General features: G+C 34.9%; 1 protein-coding gene across 1 annotated transcript; it reads right to left on the bottom strand.

Moving 5' to 3' along the window:
* Positions 1–4,259: 4,259 nt before the first annotated feature.
* LOC114532910 (protein KINESIN LIGHT CHAIN-RELATED 3-like) lies at positions 4,260–17,028 on the bottom strand. The gene is made up of 6 exons (XM_028554496.1): positions 16,913–17,028; positions 15,606–15,690; positions 15,320–15,487; positions 14,632–15,008; positions 5,923–5,942; positions 4,260–5,824 (listed from the first exon to the last, which is right to left on the bottom strand). Exons 1-6 carry the CDS (start codon positions 17,026–17,028, stop codon positions 4,260–4,262), a joined length of 2,331 nt encoding a protein of 776 aa, XP_028410297.1.
* Positions 17,029–17,557: the final 529 nt, after the last annotated feature.

The following is a 17,557-nucleotide window of genomic DNA, read 5'->3' as shown; positions in this document are numbered from 1 at the left end:
CGTGATAACTCTGGATAACTCTAACATTGACCTTATCATGATGCTAATAAGCTTAACATTTGCCTTATCATTTGATAATTTTGAGCAAAGCTCTCTTTTTTATTGTATAAATGTGTACCAAATGGCACTGAATAGTCACAATGCATATCGATGACTTATATTTATGATGATTCCTCTGATGTAAAGCCATAATATTTAAAAAATATAGCATCTTAACATCCCTTACAAAAATGTTCTATAGAATATTCCATTAAAATTCTCTACTGAATATCCTATAGAATATTCTAAGGGATTTTGGAACCTATTCTATGGAACGTTCTACAACATGTTCTATAGCACCTTTAATAGAATATTCTATAATATATGATATGTTTTATAGAATATTCAATAGAATATCCTTCAGAACATTCATTAGAATGTTCTATAGAATACTGGTATTCTATGGAACATTCTAACACATATTCTATGACATCCTATATGAAATGTTCCATAAAATATTTTCAATCTATGGAATATTCCATTAATGATCCTATTGAATATGTGATAAAATATGTTCCATAGAATATGTATTCTATAGTATATTTTATAGGATAATCTATTAAATATGCTATTGGATGATAAATGGTATATTCAACATTCGTCCATGTTTTGACTTTGTAATATATCACTTTATAACAACATAATCAAAACTTCTTTCTGCCAAGAGTGAGACATACAAACAAATAAGATATTCCCAAATATATGTAACAAATTTATTTACTTAAAGTTCAATTGATGCAAAGATTTAATGAAAATGCCTTGCTTAAATTACATATAAATAAATCTAGAGATTAAAGAAATTGAAATACATATATTATACAACAAAGAATAAAAAACAAGTCCTATAAGTGTCCATATAACTTTAATCTGCATGTAGAACTCTAGTTCTGGTAATTAAGTCTGTCAAATAATCATTTTGTTTCGTGGATAAAACAACTGCAGCCGGTTGTTTGAAGGCTGTTTAGCTTCAATGGTAGTTAAGTGAAAATTATATACATTTCACACATTTTGAGGAGGATTCAATTGAAATATTATGCACTAAGTAATTGAAAACAATATGGTGTCACTCAAATTGAAATATTTTAGCTTAGGTTTTTATGAATGTATAAATTTATTCAATATTTTCTAGATAAAATTATTACCATACTGCAGTTTTCCCACCAAATAAAATGACTGTGGAAGAAAATAGCAAAAATATAACTAGGCTATTATACTAAATATATTTACATGTACAGAACATGTAAATAGTAGAAAATGGAATGTCATATAGTTACTGATGTCCAGATCTTTCAACTTGGTTTTCTCAACTTGCACAATATTATTAATCTTTGGTGCCATAACTTGTCATATGTCAGCCTCTTTTCCCTCAAACCTTTTTGCACCATACTTTAGACACAGCTAGAAAAGGTAAAACTCATCAATAACTGAACCAAGATGTGTATATAAGATATATTAACTTAGACCAGACATAATTACTAACAATTATACTGCTTACCATATATACTCTTAACTTTCTCTGGCTCTGGTTTTGCATCCTTTTCTTTGAATTAAGGTAGGCATTTGAAGCCTTTCCAGTGATGGAATGAGAGGAAAGTTGTTCTTGCATCCACAGCACTGCATAAACAAAACCTTTCACATTTAATATTGCTTTAATAGAGCTCCATTTTGATCTTTGGTTAGTGTGATGTTTGGACAAAAGGAAATCTGTAAATTTTAACAGTAAATACACAATTAAACGCTCGAGACCTAGCTTATATTTAATTCAATTTTAATGACATATAAAATCTATCTTGAGCTAGTGCAAATGTCTTGACAGAAATAATTTTTAGTTGGAATGGCTCTATTTATAGTGGTATAAATAAAAGGTGTAAATAAAATGTTCAAATAAAAGTTTAATCTAAAGGTGAATAAAAATTTATGAGATTAATTATAATGGTATAGAGAACATATGTGCCTATGCAAACATATAGCATTTATAGCATATACAAAACACACTCACCACTGAATTCCAATACTTTAGCTACACATGTTGTTGTAGATGGGTCAATGAACTTTTGATTATTTTCTTAACTTTAGAAATTTCTCATTGCCATGGCTTTTCTTTCTCACGATCCTAGTCACCTTTCAGGCATTAACAAAATTATCCATATCTTCTGATTCTTCTCGCATAATACAGCGCGTTTCACCACCCTCCTATGATTCCTCTTTGACAAATTCAAAGAATGCGTATTTCATGTTAAAATACGAAAGAAAAACGCACTAAATTCTACCAGTATCAGTTATAAAACGTTGAATCAACGGATGACAAACTACAGACAAAGACAGACGCGCTCAAAATTTGAAAATAATGCGTGGCGGTTAAACAAGTCCCACATAACCTTGCGGCCTTGTTTGGGCAAAACGCCCGCCATCTAACCTGCGAACAGGCATATTATGAAACAGATATGAGATATGTCATATGTGTGAAATATTCGTCATTTGTCTTTACAAAACGAATGATTTCTGCTGAGAATTTTAACTTTAAGACTTTAAAAGTATGTTGAGAGAACCTTACAAAAAATGCGAATATAATTCTCGACCAATGAATAGTGTACTAAAAATGTTATATTTTAAATTGCATAAAGGTCTCATTCTGTATAACATATATTCTATAGAATATTGTGTACAGCATGTTCTATAGAATATATTATTGGATATTTAATGTGAATGTGCAATAGAATATTCTATAGCATCTCAAAATTCTATAGAATATTGTGTACAGCATGTTCTATAGAATATATTATTGGATGTTTAATGTGAATGTGCAATAGAATATTCTATAGCATCTCTAAATTCTATAGAATATGGCAATGGAATATGCTATAGGATAAGAAGTCCTATAGAATATTCTATGGGATTTAGAATATGTTATAGCATATTCTATAGGATTCTATAGAACATTTTCGTAAGGGATTGACCTTATCATTATGCTAATTAGCTTCACATTCACCTTATCATTTGATAATTTTGAACAAAATTCCCATTATTTTTTTGTAAATGTGTACTAAATGTCACCATATAGTCACAAGACATATCGATGAGCTATATTTATGATGAATCTTCTGATGCAAAGCCATAATATTTAAAAAATATAACATCTTAACATTGACCTTATCATTATGCTAATTAGCTTAACATTCACCTTATATTTGATAATTTTGAGCAAAACTCTCTTTATTATTGTATAAATGCGTACCAAATGGCACTAAATAGTCACAATGCATATTGATGACTTATATTGATAATGATTCCTCTGATGTAAAGCTAAAGTATAGAAAAAATATAGCATTTTAACATTGACCTTATCATTATATTTTGTTGTATAATGTTCACTCCCCCCTGGTAAATGGTTCTTTTGCAACAAATAGACTCCTTAAGTAGATGAGTTGAAAATAATGGGAAAATAAAAGTGGCTTCTTAACATTCTACTTATCATGTAGTGTGGACGCGGACGGGGACGGGGACGGGGACGGGGACGCGGACGCCAAGACTATAGCAATAGCTCTCTTGCACTAAAGTGCAGGCGAGCTAAAAACGGTATTCTTAATAAAATTAACGGAAAAAATTCTTAATAACGAAAAACAAGGAGTACTACTTTTGTGCGATAATATGATATGTTCTACCCTATGTATTTTAACCTAAAAAGTTTTTGTTATAAATTTAGTTACTTGGTATTTCAACTGAACACTATATTTGCTAAAACTAGTTTGTTTATTCAATATTTCAGTCCAATACTTATATTATTATTTAAATCAACAAGTGATATCTTTAACAAGTATCTGACTTCTACTCGTATTACAGATCTCTCTTCTTGTCTCTTTTATGGGCGTGTCATCTGCACACGTCTAATTTACCTCACACTTTACCTATATGCGCTTATTACTCTATACTTACAGTTAATTAATACGGGCTTACACAATGACGTCATAGACAATCCAGAAGACATTATATTTTGGTCTATGATTACATCCATGCTTGATTCGCGCTCATACATTACATTTCTGCCGCATAAGAAACAAACATAAAATTCTAATGGATATGCGCAACCCTATAAACTAACAATGGCGAATAAAAACTGGAATTTAGATTCGATATTAGATATGCTCTGAATGTACACTCTAATATGGCCTAACAAACAAAAAATGTAGTTGAAATTTTTTTAAATGTTCAGATGCTCTTCTCTACAAATAATCGCTCCAAACTGGCGGTTTCCTTTGTATCTGTCCAGGGCTGGCCTTATTATTCAAAAGACCTTTTACCCGAAAAATATCGAGAGAATATTCAGCCATCTCAGGATGATCTTCTCCGAAGAGTTTTACTAGGATTTGTAGAGCTTTTGGTTTGGACTCCAATGCTGAATTGTAATCCTGCATTTCCTGTTGTGCGATCCCAATTTGGGTATAACTATCAGCTGTGTCGGGATGATGTTCTCCAAACAATTTCAATCTAATTTGAAGTGATTTGTTGTGCGACTCTAATGCGGGTTTGTAGTTTCCCATTTCACATTGTGTGGCTCCAATGTTGCTGTAAATATCGGCAGTGTCAGGATGATTTTCTCCATGCAAATTCAAACTGATTCTTAGAGCATGTTCATGCGATTCTAAAGCAGACTTGTAATCTTTCATCTCGCGTTGTGTGATTCCCAGGCTGACATAACTAAAAGCAGTATCGTCGTGGTATTCACCATGCAGTTTCAGTCGCGCTTGTACGACATATTGATGCAGGTCAAGTGCTGCGTGGAGGTTCCTCATTGAACGTTGCGTGACACCAATCTCACGATACGTCTCTACGGTGTCGGGATGATTTTCTCCATATATTTTTAATCTGACTTCGAAAGCTTTTTGTTTCGATTCTAACGCAGACTTGTAATTTTTCATCGCATGTTGTGTAAAGCCGATGCTGAAATAACTATTTGCTGTGTCGGGATGATCTTCTCCAAATAGTTTTAAACTGATTTCGAAAGCTTTTTGATATGAAACTAATGCTGACTTGAAATCTTTCATCTTATTTTGTATGTATCCAAAGTTGCTGTAAGTTCTAGCTGTGTCGGGATGATCTTCTCCATATAGTTTCAATCTGATGTAAAGAGCTTTTTGATACGAAACTAATCCTGATTTGAAATCTTTCATCCCATTTTGTGCGTATCCAGTGTTGCTGTAACTGTCAGCTGTGTTGGGATGATCTTCTCCATATAGTTTCAATCTGATGTGAAGAGCTTTTTGATGTGAAACTAATGCTGACTTGAAATCTTTAATCTCATTTTGTGTGTATCCAATGTTGTGGTAACTATCAGCTGTGTCGGGATGATCTTCTCCATATAGTTTTAATCTGATGTGAAGAGCTTTTTGATGTGAAACTAATGCTGACTTGAAATATTTCATCGCATTTTGTGTGCATCCAATGTTGTGGTAACTGCTAGCTGTGTCGGGATGATCTTCTCCAAATAGTTTCAATCTGATGTGAAGAGATTTTTGAAATGAAACTAATCCTGACTTGAAATCTTTTAATTCATGTTGTGCGTATCCAATGCTGTGGTAACTGTTAGCTGTGTCGGGATGATCTTCTTTAAATAATTTCAATCTGATGTGAAGAGCTTTTTGATTTGAAACTAATGCTGACTTGAAGTCTTTCATCTTATTTTGTGCATATCCAATGTTGTTGTAACTGTTAGCTGTGTCGGGATGATCTTCTCCGTATTGCTTTAGACTAATTTCAAGAGCTTTTTGTTTAGATGCCAGTTGTGAATCACGTTTAACCATTTCTGTTTGTAATTTAGCCTAAGAAAGTAATTGCCCTTAGGAGAATTATTTGTATACCTTTTTTTTTGGGAGGGGGAAATAGTCATAAATTCGTCTTGTGCCTCACTTATTTCTTTTCATAGCGATTGTTTTCACGCCTATTTGAACATTAATATGTAAAAATTTCTCCCTCCCCCCAATTAAGAGTTTAATTAACTAGCTCCGTTTCTGTTTTAGTGTGTCATACGAATTTTTTCTTTAAATTCCTAGATGGAGTTAATACCTTAGGACCAAAGGTACAAAAGATTTTTTGATACATTCATCGGTTTTAAAAAACCAATCGCGAAATTTAACCGCCTTAAGTATTCCTACCTCCTTATCTTTATTACCATCCTCCACATCACTAATAACAAGATTTTCGATGTCGCTAACAGAAATATTCTTGGTCCGGGACCTGCGTATATTATGAATAGATGAAGTTAAAAATTACACTATCGACTGTATAGTACTATACTTCGAACAGCATAATTCTCTACTAAGAAAATTATTGCGTTATTGTTGGGTCAAGCTACCTCGTATAGTAGCTGATAATATACCAGGCTGTCCACTTAAAGTGGATGTCAAGCCTGTTCTGCGCATCGGTTCTGCTCACAACATGTTAGCGCATTTTAATTTAAAAATTAACAAAATTTCCAATGTTTCGTAACGTAACGAATCTAAATAGTTTTAGATATAAAGAGTTTGATGTTCAAAATGTAAACAAACCGTTTTTTTACATACGGACTTGACTTCCGGAAGCACTTAACATCAGGACAGTCGTTTTCTCAAAGTTATTTATACCGGGTGTATCTAAACATTGTCAAGATACTTTAAAGCCAAAAAATAGTTCGGCAAAATGAACGCGAAGAACAGCAAAGGAAAAGAATGGTCGGACGTGAAAACGAAGGATTCAATACAAACTTGGGGTAATGAAGTCATTCAACACGTTATGATTAGTAAATACACCGAAACTAAAACAAAAGCAAAAATGCATTTATGACATGATTACTCGATGACCTAAAACTTTGTCTCCAATTCCTTCTTTTCCTCAACCAAGCCATGGCTATTTGATTTAATTGTTGCTTCTCTGCTTTTTTAATACCCGCCATTTAAGTTTCCTGCCAGAAAATGCTACTACACGGCTGACTTATATAGCATCGGCGATTGGTTATGGGGGCCAAAAGTATTATATTGGGCGCTTTTAGGATTTTGTGGCACGCGAGATGAGAAAGAAAAATGCCGTGTAAACACATTGCGATGCCAATTTCTTTTGCCTACGTTCCAAAAATTAAGCGTGCATAATTTGCATTGTGACACAATCTCGTACCCGGGGCATTTTGCCTGATTATGGCATGCATTATTTGTGGTTATATTTTATACTAGAAATACATGCATGCAGCAACCCCTCGCCATTTCAAACGAAGCAAAATATTTCCTGAGCTTGCCAGACCTAACCTTCAATATTATGAAATGTCCTAAATGTAAAGCCGATAGCTGATGTTTCAAATATTTCGGAAACAAACACAGTCGTAACGGTGAAGTGAAATCACCCGTTTTCCAGCTGCTTTCCGTTGCATTAAGTTATAGACTTTCACAGTTTAAGTGAGAGTTAATACTTCATTATAGCTAAACCTTCAAAACATCAAAACAGCCAAAATAATATAAATAACCAAGCAGTGAACGTCGAATGTTGTTTTTCGATTATTAAATTCATGCAGTGATTGCAGTCGACCATACATTATATATAAACCTTTAAAGTGATATTTGTTATATTAAAACTCCGAATTACACTTTTAAGGACTCTCTTGGAGGTTAAAACGATGATGTAAAGCCTTAAATAGTCGGTCACGTCTTCGCAAACCGAGCAAACGACATACTGTACCAAGGTCATAAAATGTATTCGTACAGCAAACACGAAATAAACCTCGAAATAAACAAAATAGACTCCTACCATTTCAAGGATTATAATCGAGTTGTTCCTTTTCACCGCTAATTCCTCCAGTTCTGATAATATTTTAAACTCTTCCAGTGTTTTATCTGTTATTTGATTCCACATTTCATATTTTGTTTTCGAAACATTTTTTTAAAAAATAGTTTGACAGTTTGCAAAATGACAGTTAAATTGCTGACGTTTTTCACTGAAACACAAACGTTTCGTCTTAGCCAATCAGGAAGTTGCTGATTACCAGTCTACACTCGTTTGCATTTCGCGCATGCGCACAAGTACCATGACCATTGAACGTCCATGACATTTGGGCAACTTTGGATTCCGCTATGTTCTCCCGGGTCCCGGGTGTAATTCCTAATCTCCGGGCGGAATTAGTACCCTCGCACGGTGCTCCGCACCGGCTCGGGGATAAGAGTTATTAAAGTGTGAGACGGTTTAAAGCCCCCTGCGGTGGTTCGATGCACTGGCAACATAATTCTGCTTCTACGAAATGTTCATTACTGAAAAGTCATTGCAGTGTAAAAACATGAGTTTAATAAACGCAAAACTTCCGCAATTGCCATTTATAAATCCATAAAAATCATGAATTGTATTGCAAGTTGCATAAAAATTACACGGTGTAATATGGCCTTATCAGGGAATGTGCGAAAGATTTGTTACTTGGGTGGTTCAAAATTTCAAATCGGAGTTTCTTGTGACCTTGAAAAACTCACTCGTGTATGTTATATCCAAATTGAACTCGAAACCATGCTATTCTTTATACATATAGTTACAAAGCACCTTCCTTCTCCCCACCCCTTCCATGAAAAATTTGGGCTATATTGGACGACTTGCGCTTTAGACTAATTTATTAGCCCGGCGATAAAAAGGACATTTTTTGAAAGAACGCATTAGTAAAACTGCCAAGTTTGGCTGCGAATTGTTGTAAATTTTGGAAAATATAGCCATGCGAAGTTCACGAATTTTGTATACTTTTATACGGATGGAAGTTTGTAACTATTTTAGTTACACATTTCCTCACGTATATGCCATCTTCACATGGCTATATTTTCCGTATTTTACAAAATTTCGCAGCCAAACTTTGCATTTGCACTAATTTAAGTAATATCGATCTTTCTAACTGCATGTGATGATTTATTTTCTTGTTACTTCGATTAAAAATTAGTCTAAAGCGCAAATCGTCCATTGGGCTATAAATTATTCTCGGGAATAGATTGCATAATAATTTCGTAATAATCAGACATTTACCTCTTCATAATTACTTCCTTTGTCTCATTCACCTCCTCAATGTTTTCAATCTTCACCTTCAGTCCTTCTACTTTGATTCCAACCTTGGAAAACTCTTCCTGCAAGCGTTCCTTCATCCTTCCTGATTCATAATCCTCTAAGATCTCCATAAACCTGATGTCTGTGAGACAATGTAACACAACACGCAAAGATCCAGGTTTAACGTCAGGAGGATCTTGACCATCGTGGTTGCCACCAAGAGCATTTTGCACTGCAACGTCCACTAGTGGTTTCAGTAATTTATAACTAGCATACAGAGCGCCGAGACCCAGACCTAGTTTAATGACTGTGTCGCACACTTTATTCACTACTTCCACATTGTCTGTCTCGATATGGAAAAAAAATTTCCTACTGAGAAGGGATCCGCCCCCTCGTATAACGTGTCTAACTGCCGAAGATGATTCAGCCATTCAGGATATTGGAGACAACAAACTAAAAAACGATAGAGAAGTTTAGAACGTAAAGAATTTGTGCGAGGCAATTGGTGCTACCTCACGTCATCGTAGGAACTCGGAACTACTTTATACAATCCTTGAAGTATTTTCTGCTTTTTCTGCTTTCGTAATGATTTTATAAAGTATACTGAGCAACACTATTATATTACCTAGCAACATATAGCTGCTTTTATTTTCAGGAATAAAGACTAATATGTTACAGCAAACCCACCTACAAGATTCAATTTTTGGCATTTTCACAATAATAATATACAGTGGGGGTCAAAAGTCTGAGTCCAGCCGATAACTTTTTTTTTAATTTACAATAAATGATATCGTGTGAATTGGAAAGTGGATTTGTTGATATGCACTTGCGCATTATATGCACAGCTTTGTATAAAGATTAAACTTCTCTTTACATGTGGAAGTCTGGCTGTATTTTTGTAGGAGAATACAAAACACAATTGGCACTGTATTTTATGAAAATCCTTAGAAAAATTATCTATTTCTAGGCAAAGATTTTGAAACTGTGCGCTCTTAATCACCAATTAAGCAAAGTTCAAATTTACTCATCACCCAACAATTCACATGCATGCATCCTTACAGAATTATCATGCAGAACGACCGTCGACCAGATATAAAGTAGCTACGATTTGAATGGAAATTGCCTATATTTACCTGTTTTAAAACCCGAAATTCTACCAAAGTTTATAAGCCATACTACAGTCTAATATTTAAGAGTTACAATTTAATATTCTGAAAGTTTATCACTGTTAACAGTGATAATCCGACCAGAACAAGTCAAATTTTGAAATTAAAAGAAACAGTGGATATTTTTAAAGTCCGAGATCTGAATAAATATAGCCGCGAAATAAAATAAATTAATAATCACTTGGTAATAATCGTCGCTTCGTAAGGGCAAACGAAGCTGTCGTGACAAACGAATCTGGTACCGGTTGAATTAATGCAGCCATAGCGAATTAATCAGTCTTTATATTTAACAGGATTAAACCTATCGTCTTCAAATGCACCTAAGTAGAAATTTTCCATTACATCGGCCACCTTGACATCAATGAGATGTTTACGACAATAGCGACTAATTAGAGCCCAGGCCTGCTCTGGCACTTTGCTGACGGCGCTAGGGACTAGGGATGATCACATGTATAACTGGGAGAAGCGAGGCATCAAAATATCGTGTATTTCAGACTTTCAAAATATTATTGACGTAGCTACTGTAAAGCTGAGAACATCAAACAAAGGCTCGAATTTAAGAAATACCGGTACATTTCAGTTTATTGCCAGTTTCGTGGATAGTAGTTTGAGTAATAGCGCTTACGAGTTGCAAATTGTAATTTATATCGCTCTAGGTTGACAGCCACGGATTGTATGTTGAATTGATTGACTGTAAAAAAGCTGCGGAATCAATCTGTTCTAAACGCGTTTGGAATTTTGACTTTTACCACAAACAAGGTTAGTACTTTAGGGTAAGGCGTATGGTTGTAGTTTAAAATGACCAAGTTTCATAACACCTGCTATAATGTAGATCAGTAGATATGTATTTCAACGCATAAGATAACACTAGCGACAATGCTGCATTTAGAATACCAAATATTATGGTAGAGCAGTATTTATCGTTGACGTAAACAAAGTTTTCTTAGATATAACTATTGCGTAGCCTAAGATTTAGTCTTGCAAGGAGGAAGACATAACTTAACACTTATTGTTAAAATTATAATGACTTGTTCGCGAATTTTTCCCTTAGAGGATTAATGCAACTCATGATAAAATACTCATGATGCAAACAAATTGCCACAGATAAGGGACATGTTCAATTAAGGTCATGGTACTGGAGTTGTAAATTTAAATTTTGTTATCCATATTGGTAAACATTGTTAATCATATGTGGTTACAAAAAAATTTTATTGTCGTCATGCATAAAATTGATTATGCCAAACACTAATAGACTTGTAGGTCCCAACAGGGTGCTTGGGCACTCAAACTCTAACTATTACATTGTTACAGGTGATTTCAATAGTTTTGTACAATAATTATCCCTGTATATTATCGTTGATCGGAATTTCATATCAAAAATTTCTATTGTAATTATCGTATTATGCAAGCGTGCCATCAGCTTGACTAAAATGTTTGGCTCTGGCTATAATTTTTTTTGAAAAATAAACGTTCGCTCCGCTATAGCTCGTTAACTGTGAAGCAGGCAAATAATATTAACGAAAACTTGTTAACGTTTATACTTCAAGTTATGCAAAGTTTATATTATTAGCAAAATTATAGAGAACATTACAGTAAACATATAAAGCTCATCGGACACGAATTGTAGCTTCAAAGAGAATGTAATCGAACTCTGTCCCGATTTATATATCAAAATATTTCTATGTCTAAACTACCATTACAAAGAGCTGCAGTTTGATGCAATCCAAATGGCATGGATATTACGCAAATACTGTAATTTGAATGTTGTTTTGAGATTTCATCATATTTATGACCTCTCAAATATGACTATTTCGAAATACATTTGAACTCCAACAAGGAATATTATATAAATGAAAGTACTCTCAAAATTGTTGCAAAAAGCTAAAATATCCGACCAAAATGCTATATACTGTTCACGCAAATACATACTATAAAATGGTACCTCAAATGTCGATCATATTGCATTTGAGCGTCGATTAGGAATGATTTTCTCTGGCTTGAGGAGCATAATAATATTGTTTATTTTCGACGACTATCTACAACATCAAGTCTTAAATTACATATCACGTGTTTATTCTCGTGACTAAATTCACTGGTTATTTTGACGTACACATGTAAAAATCTCGCATCTTGTCTCAAATCTCTCGGCAGAGTCAACAAGCTTGTAGCTAGCCTGCTGCGGGTTTGTAGCAATTTGTCAACAAAGCAGTTCGAACTTCGAACACAACTTGATATCAGCTTGTTAGAATAATCCGTTGAAGAATCCGTTGTTGCTATAGACGCTACTCTGCTGCATTTGTCACAACTTGTGTGTTTTTGTGTGTATAGGCTATATATACTGTGTAGATAAACTGGTGTACTATAATACTAATAGACTTTTATATAATGACCTGCAACAAGAAGAACTATATATATATATATATTGAAATATTTGCTTAGATTTTGATATGTTATAGTTATATTTTTAAAGAAAATTATAGGGATATTACCCACTTTTTAAAATCGGTAACCATTTCGGAATGTCTCTAAAATGTGCAAAATACGACATATGCTGTGTAAAATATGAATTAAGCTTTGCTCGACTAATGTCACCCCGTGTCGGGACGATATTCTTCTACAAACAATTTCACTTTGATTTGAAGATACTTGTTGTGCGACTCCATGCAGATTTGTAGTCTTCCATCTCACATAGTGTGGCTCCAATGTTTCCGTAAAATATTGCTATATCCGCACAAGTCGAAATGAAGAAAGGACTCAACGGAGAAATTCTTCGATCTTTTTCTACGAGTATTGATATAATTATATATACCTACATATATTAGATATAAATTTTACATTTTCTGCTGTTGCATTATAAATCTTTGTTTTTCTAATCAGTCTCTTTATATTTTCAATCCACGAATAGACCTGTATTAGACAGACTTTTTACAGACTTCCATTACAGATTTTTGGCCCGCAAAAAATGTTTACTTCTAGTATAATACCTGAGATTGCTATCTGTGAGTTATCCTCTTTCCTTAAGCGGGGGGCAGGTGGCGAGCGAGCTAGGATTCAGGGAGGTCATGTGATCCTGAACTTTGGTGAGCCCCTTCCATGCGGAGTTTTTGGTCTTTTTTAAATATGACTAACGCCTAAACTTGTTCGAAATAATCCAGTACTGGTTTCATATTTGGTCAATTTATTTGAATTTGACGCTGTTTTCTCAGCATATAACGACGTAATTTGACTAACTTTTTTCATGGTGAATTTTTTTGGAGATCTCCGTAGCGTGACTACCTTAACTCGGGGGTGCAATCTCTGATTTTTGCGGGCCGGGGAACTCCAAGCGCGTCTAAAGAAAGCATATAATTATAGCCTTTTAGTTGGTCGGTTGGTGCAAGGTTCAATTCATTATCAGAGATTAAAAGTTATTATCATTAGTTATTATAGATTAAAATGAATTGCTTGATTGAGAAGCTATATATACTATATCTAAATAAATATTATCCACTGACTTAAACTGTAGCATGTTTCGATATCACTAGTAAAGTCAATATTACTGGCACATAATTATTGATTGGACATTACATGCAAAAGCTTGAGAATCTGTTTGACGATATATCAGCAAACGAGTAAGACGATTTGTCAAATTACGGCAAGCAACTAAGCAAGTTGAGAAAAATTATACTTTTTACCAACGTGTGTGTGCTATTACCGACCGACGTCGCGTTTAACTCACCACTTTGCCAAAACTAGGGGGTGTAGCACCCCGCCACACCCCTCAGACAATAGTATTCGTCCTGCTTTTCCAAGTTAAAGTTTTAACCATTGATCACGTCGAATAACATACATATAAGGTTGGTAAAAATAAACTAAAAATGCAGATTTGCTAAATTACAACCGCTGGCAAAATATTACCCGAGGAACTTTGGTATGCCTTGATTTACAAGAAGCAAACTGGGCAAATTGTAAAATATCAATGAATTTTTCAAATTTAAAAATGCGCAATGTAATTTATAATGCTTCAATTGAAAAATATTTGAACAAATTATTTACGGCAATCTGCATATTCCAAGTCCGTGCCTTTCTGCATGGCTATTGTTCGATCAGTGTATCCATGCATAATCGGAATAACTTTAACCTGCTTCAAGATTCTCCTGGTATAGTTTATTTGTTCTCGAGATCTTATTACTGTCTATATTAAAATCCCGGGGGGGGGGGATTTTAGTATCTCAAAACTGATTTTAGCAACTGTTCTCGTTTGAATTTGATGTCATTTGCGAACTCACGCTGTATCGCACTAATTGTGTAATAAATTTGAACTGTGTCAGGGTGATCTTCTCCATATAGTGTCGATCTGATTTCAAGAGCTTTTCGATTCGAATATAATGCTGACTTGTAATGTTTCATCTCGTGCTGTGTGACTCCAATATTGTAATAACTGTCAGCTGTTGCAGCATGATCTTTTCCGTAAATTTTTAATCTGATTTCAAGCGCTTTTTGATATGACTCTAATGCTGATTTGTACTCATTTATCTCATGTTGTGTGACTCCAATGCTATAGTAACTGTCAGCTGTCTCAGGATAATCTTCCCCACGTAGTCCCAATCGAATTTCAAGAGCTTTTCGTTTTGACCTCAATGCTGACATATAATCTTTCATATCATGTTGTGCGTATCCAATGTTGTAATAACTGTCGGCTGTTGCAAGGTCATCATCTCCATACACTTTCAATCTGATTTCAAGAGCTTTTTCATGGGATTCTAACGCTGATTTGTAATCTTTCATCTCATGCTGCGCGATTCCAATGCAGTAGTAACTATCAGCTGTCGAGGGATGGCCTTCCCATGTAATCTTAATCTGATATTTAGAGCTTTTCTATTTGATTCTATTGATGCCTGGTAGTCATGCATCGCATGTTGTGTGATTCCGATGCTGTAATATGTGTCGGCTGTGTCACAATGATCTTTGCCATATAGTTTTAAACTAATTTCAAGAGCTCTTTGATAATACTCTAATGCAGACTTGTAATCCCCCCTGTCCTGTTCTACGGCTCCAATGCTGTAATAACTATCAGCTGTTGCAGGGTCATTTTCTCCGTATACCTTTAATCTGATTTTGAGAGCTTTCATATGCGATTCTAATGCTGACTGATAATCTTTCATGTGATATTGAATGTAACCAATGTTGAAGTACCTTTGAGCTATTTCAGGATGATCTTCAAGGTCGTAGTGACATTCAGTCGTACACGTGTCGGTATCATCTGTTTTTCTCTAAGAATTTGTAAGACGTATAGATATATATACAATTCTTTGAATTGCGCTGTAGGTATGAGATTTCGAGTTGCTAATTGTACGATCCCAATGCAACAGATTCAAAATAAATATTTACCTGATTACTTTTTATTTCATCACTTGCATCACCATCAACATCCATATGTTTTACCATCTCGCCAAGATCCTTGTTGATATGAGATCTGTGTTGCGCGAAAAAAAACGTGAGAATGTTATGTTCTATCATTCAAAAAAAATATTGTTCAGAGAATTAATGCTGAATTTGTGTTCCTAAAGCCGCGTTTACACTTCAGGCCTGGAGCTGGCCTGGACCAGGTCTAGGCCAAGTCTAGGTAATATGTGCCAAGGTCTTCCTTGTTGATGATATCGGATAGCCAAAGTAATTGACAAAATACTTGGAAAAGACCCAAAACACGCCGAAAAGTGGTTAAACTATGTGTGTCCTATATAAATTATACTATTAAGTCCAAAATTGTCAGGGTAAAGCCTGTTCGCATTACCAAACTCTTGCCACAGGTCAGGTCCAGGCCTGGTCTAGGCCGGATAAACAACGTTCACGTCTAGGCCTAGGCCTGGTCCAGGCCAGGTTTTGTACGTAATGTAAACGCGGCTTAAGATATCAATGTTTGTTATACAATATGCAGCTAGCGTTTTATTGGCGAATCCGCGCGCGCCATTGTAAAACGCGACTATTAATGAAAATAATACAGGTGGAATTATCGTGTTTGATCCACCAATTAGGAATCAGGTATACGCGCCCTGGGGGATAAAAAATTTTCAAAAAAGAGTTTTTTATTGTGTAATGAAAACAAAAATACATGGATGGTTAAAAATATGGACGTTAAGATTGACGTTGACGGCAAACACCACAGACCGCTAACCACAAACGTTGAACCTTACATCGCTTTGAAAGTAATTTCTACAGGTTTTGAACATTGTCTTCAACCAAATAATACTTGACTAAAGAATTGGACCTGTTTGCGGTTATCGGTTTGCCATAAACGTCAATCTTAAAGTTCCTATTTTATCTGACGCCCAGATGAAGTTTGTTTTTCAGAATTTTCCACCTCCCAACTGTGCCAAATATAGTATTTTGTCACGTCCCAGATTTTGGGAAGAACGTGGCGAACTAATACCAAGGTTCTCGCCGTGCGTAATGAAGACCCTTGATATGAAGTTAACGTTAATGATGTCACTGAACTCGCAATTGGAGAGCTGTGAACAGTCAAAGGCATGGTAACAAATTTCTTCAAAGTTAAACAAACTGAACGCTCGAGTTTAATGATTTCAATTATCTGTTTGGATTCTTATACGTAAGGCGTTTAATTAACGAAACACAGAATGCACACGTTTAAATCCTAACCATTTTCTATATCTCTATGGATAGAAGCTTTTGTCATGTACCTCAAGTTTATAGCTTCCTTTTTTTCATTCACCTCCTCCATGTTTTCAATCTTCACCTTCAGTCCTTCCACTTTAATTCCAACCAGAGAAAGTTCTTCTTGCAAGCTTTCCTTCATCCTTCCTGATTCGTAATCCGCCAAGACTCTAGAAACCTTTCATCTGTGGAACAGTGTAACTCAAAATGCAAACATCCTGGTCGAATGTCACGAACGTCCTGATCATCGCGTTCGCCACCAACACCTCTTTTAACTGCACCTTCGATTATTGGTTTTAATGAATTATAAGCCACATATACAGCTCCCAGACCTAATCCTATTCCCAGTCCTGCTCCTAGTCCTTGTCCCAGTCCTTGTCCTAGCGTTTTCGCTGTTCCACACACTTCCTTTGCTACTTCTACATTGTCCGTGGCAACAGTGAACGCAAATAAACCACCAAATAATGATGCACCAATTCGTAAAACTTTTCCAGCTTCCGAAAATGTCTCTGCCATACAGGAGATATGCTAAAAGATATTATGATATATATTAAAATATATTAAAAGATATTATAACATAAGCAGCCCAAAAATAAATGTGTGCCATCAATGTTTATCATCGTACATGACTAATGTTAAGGTATGGGCTCTGCTAAGACCTACGAAGTAAC

Source organism: Dendronephthya gigantea, unplaced genomic scaffold (genome assembly GCF_004324835.1).
Source record: "Dendronephthya gigantea isolate DGI-Jeju-01 unplaced genomic scaffold, DenGig_1.0 000082F, whole genome shotgun sequence".
NCBI classification, from domain to species: Eukaryota; Metazoa; Cnidaria; class Anthozoa; order Malacalcyonacea; family Nephtheidae; genus Dendronephthya; species Dendronephthya gigantea.
This window is presented reverse-complemented; position numbering and strand designations above follow the sequence as displayed.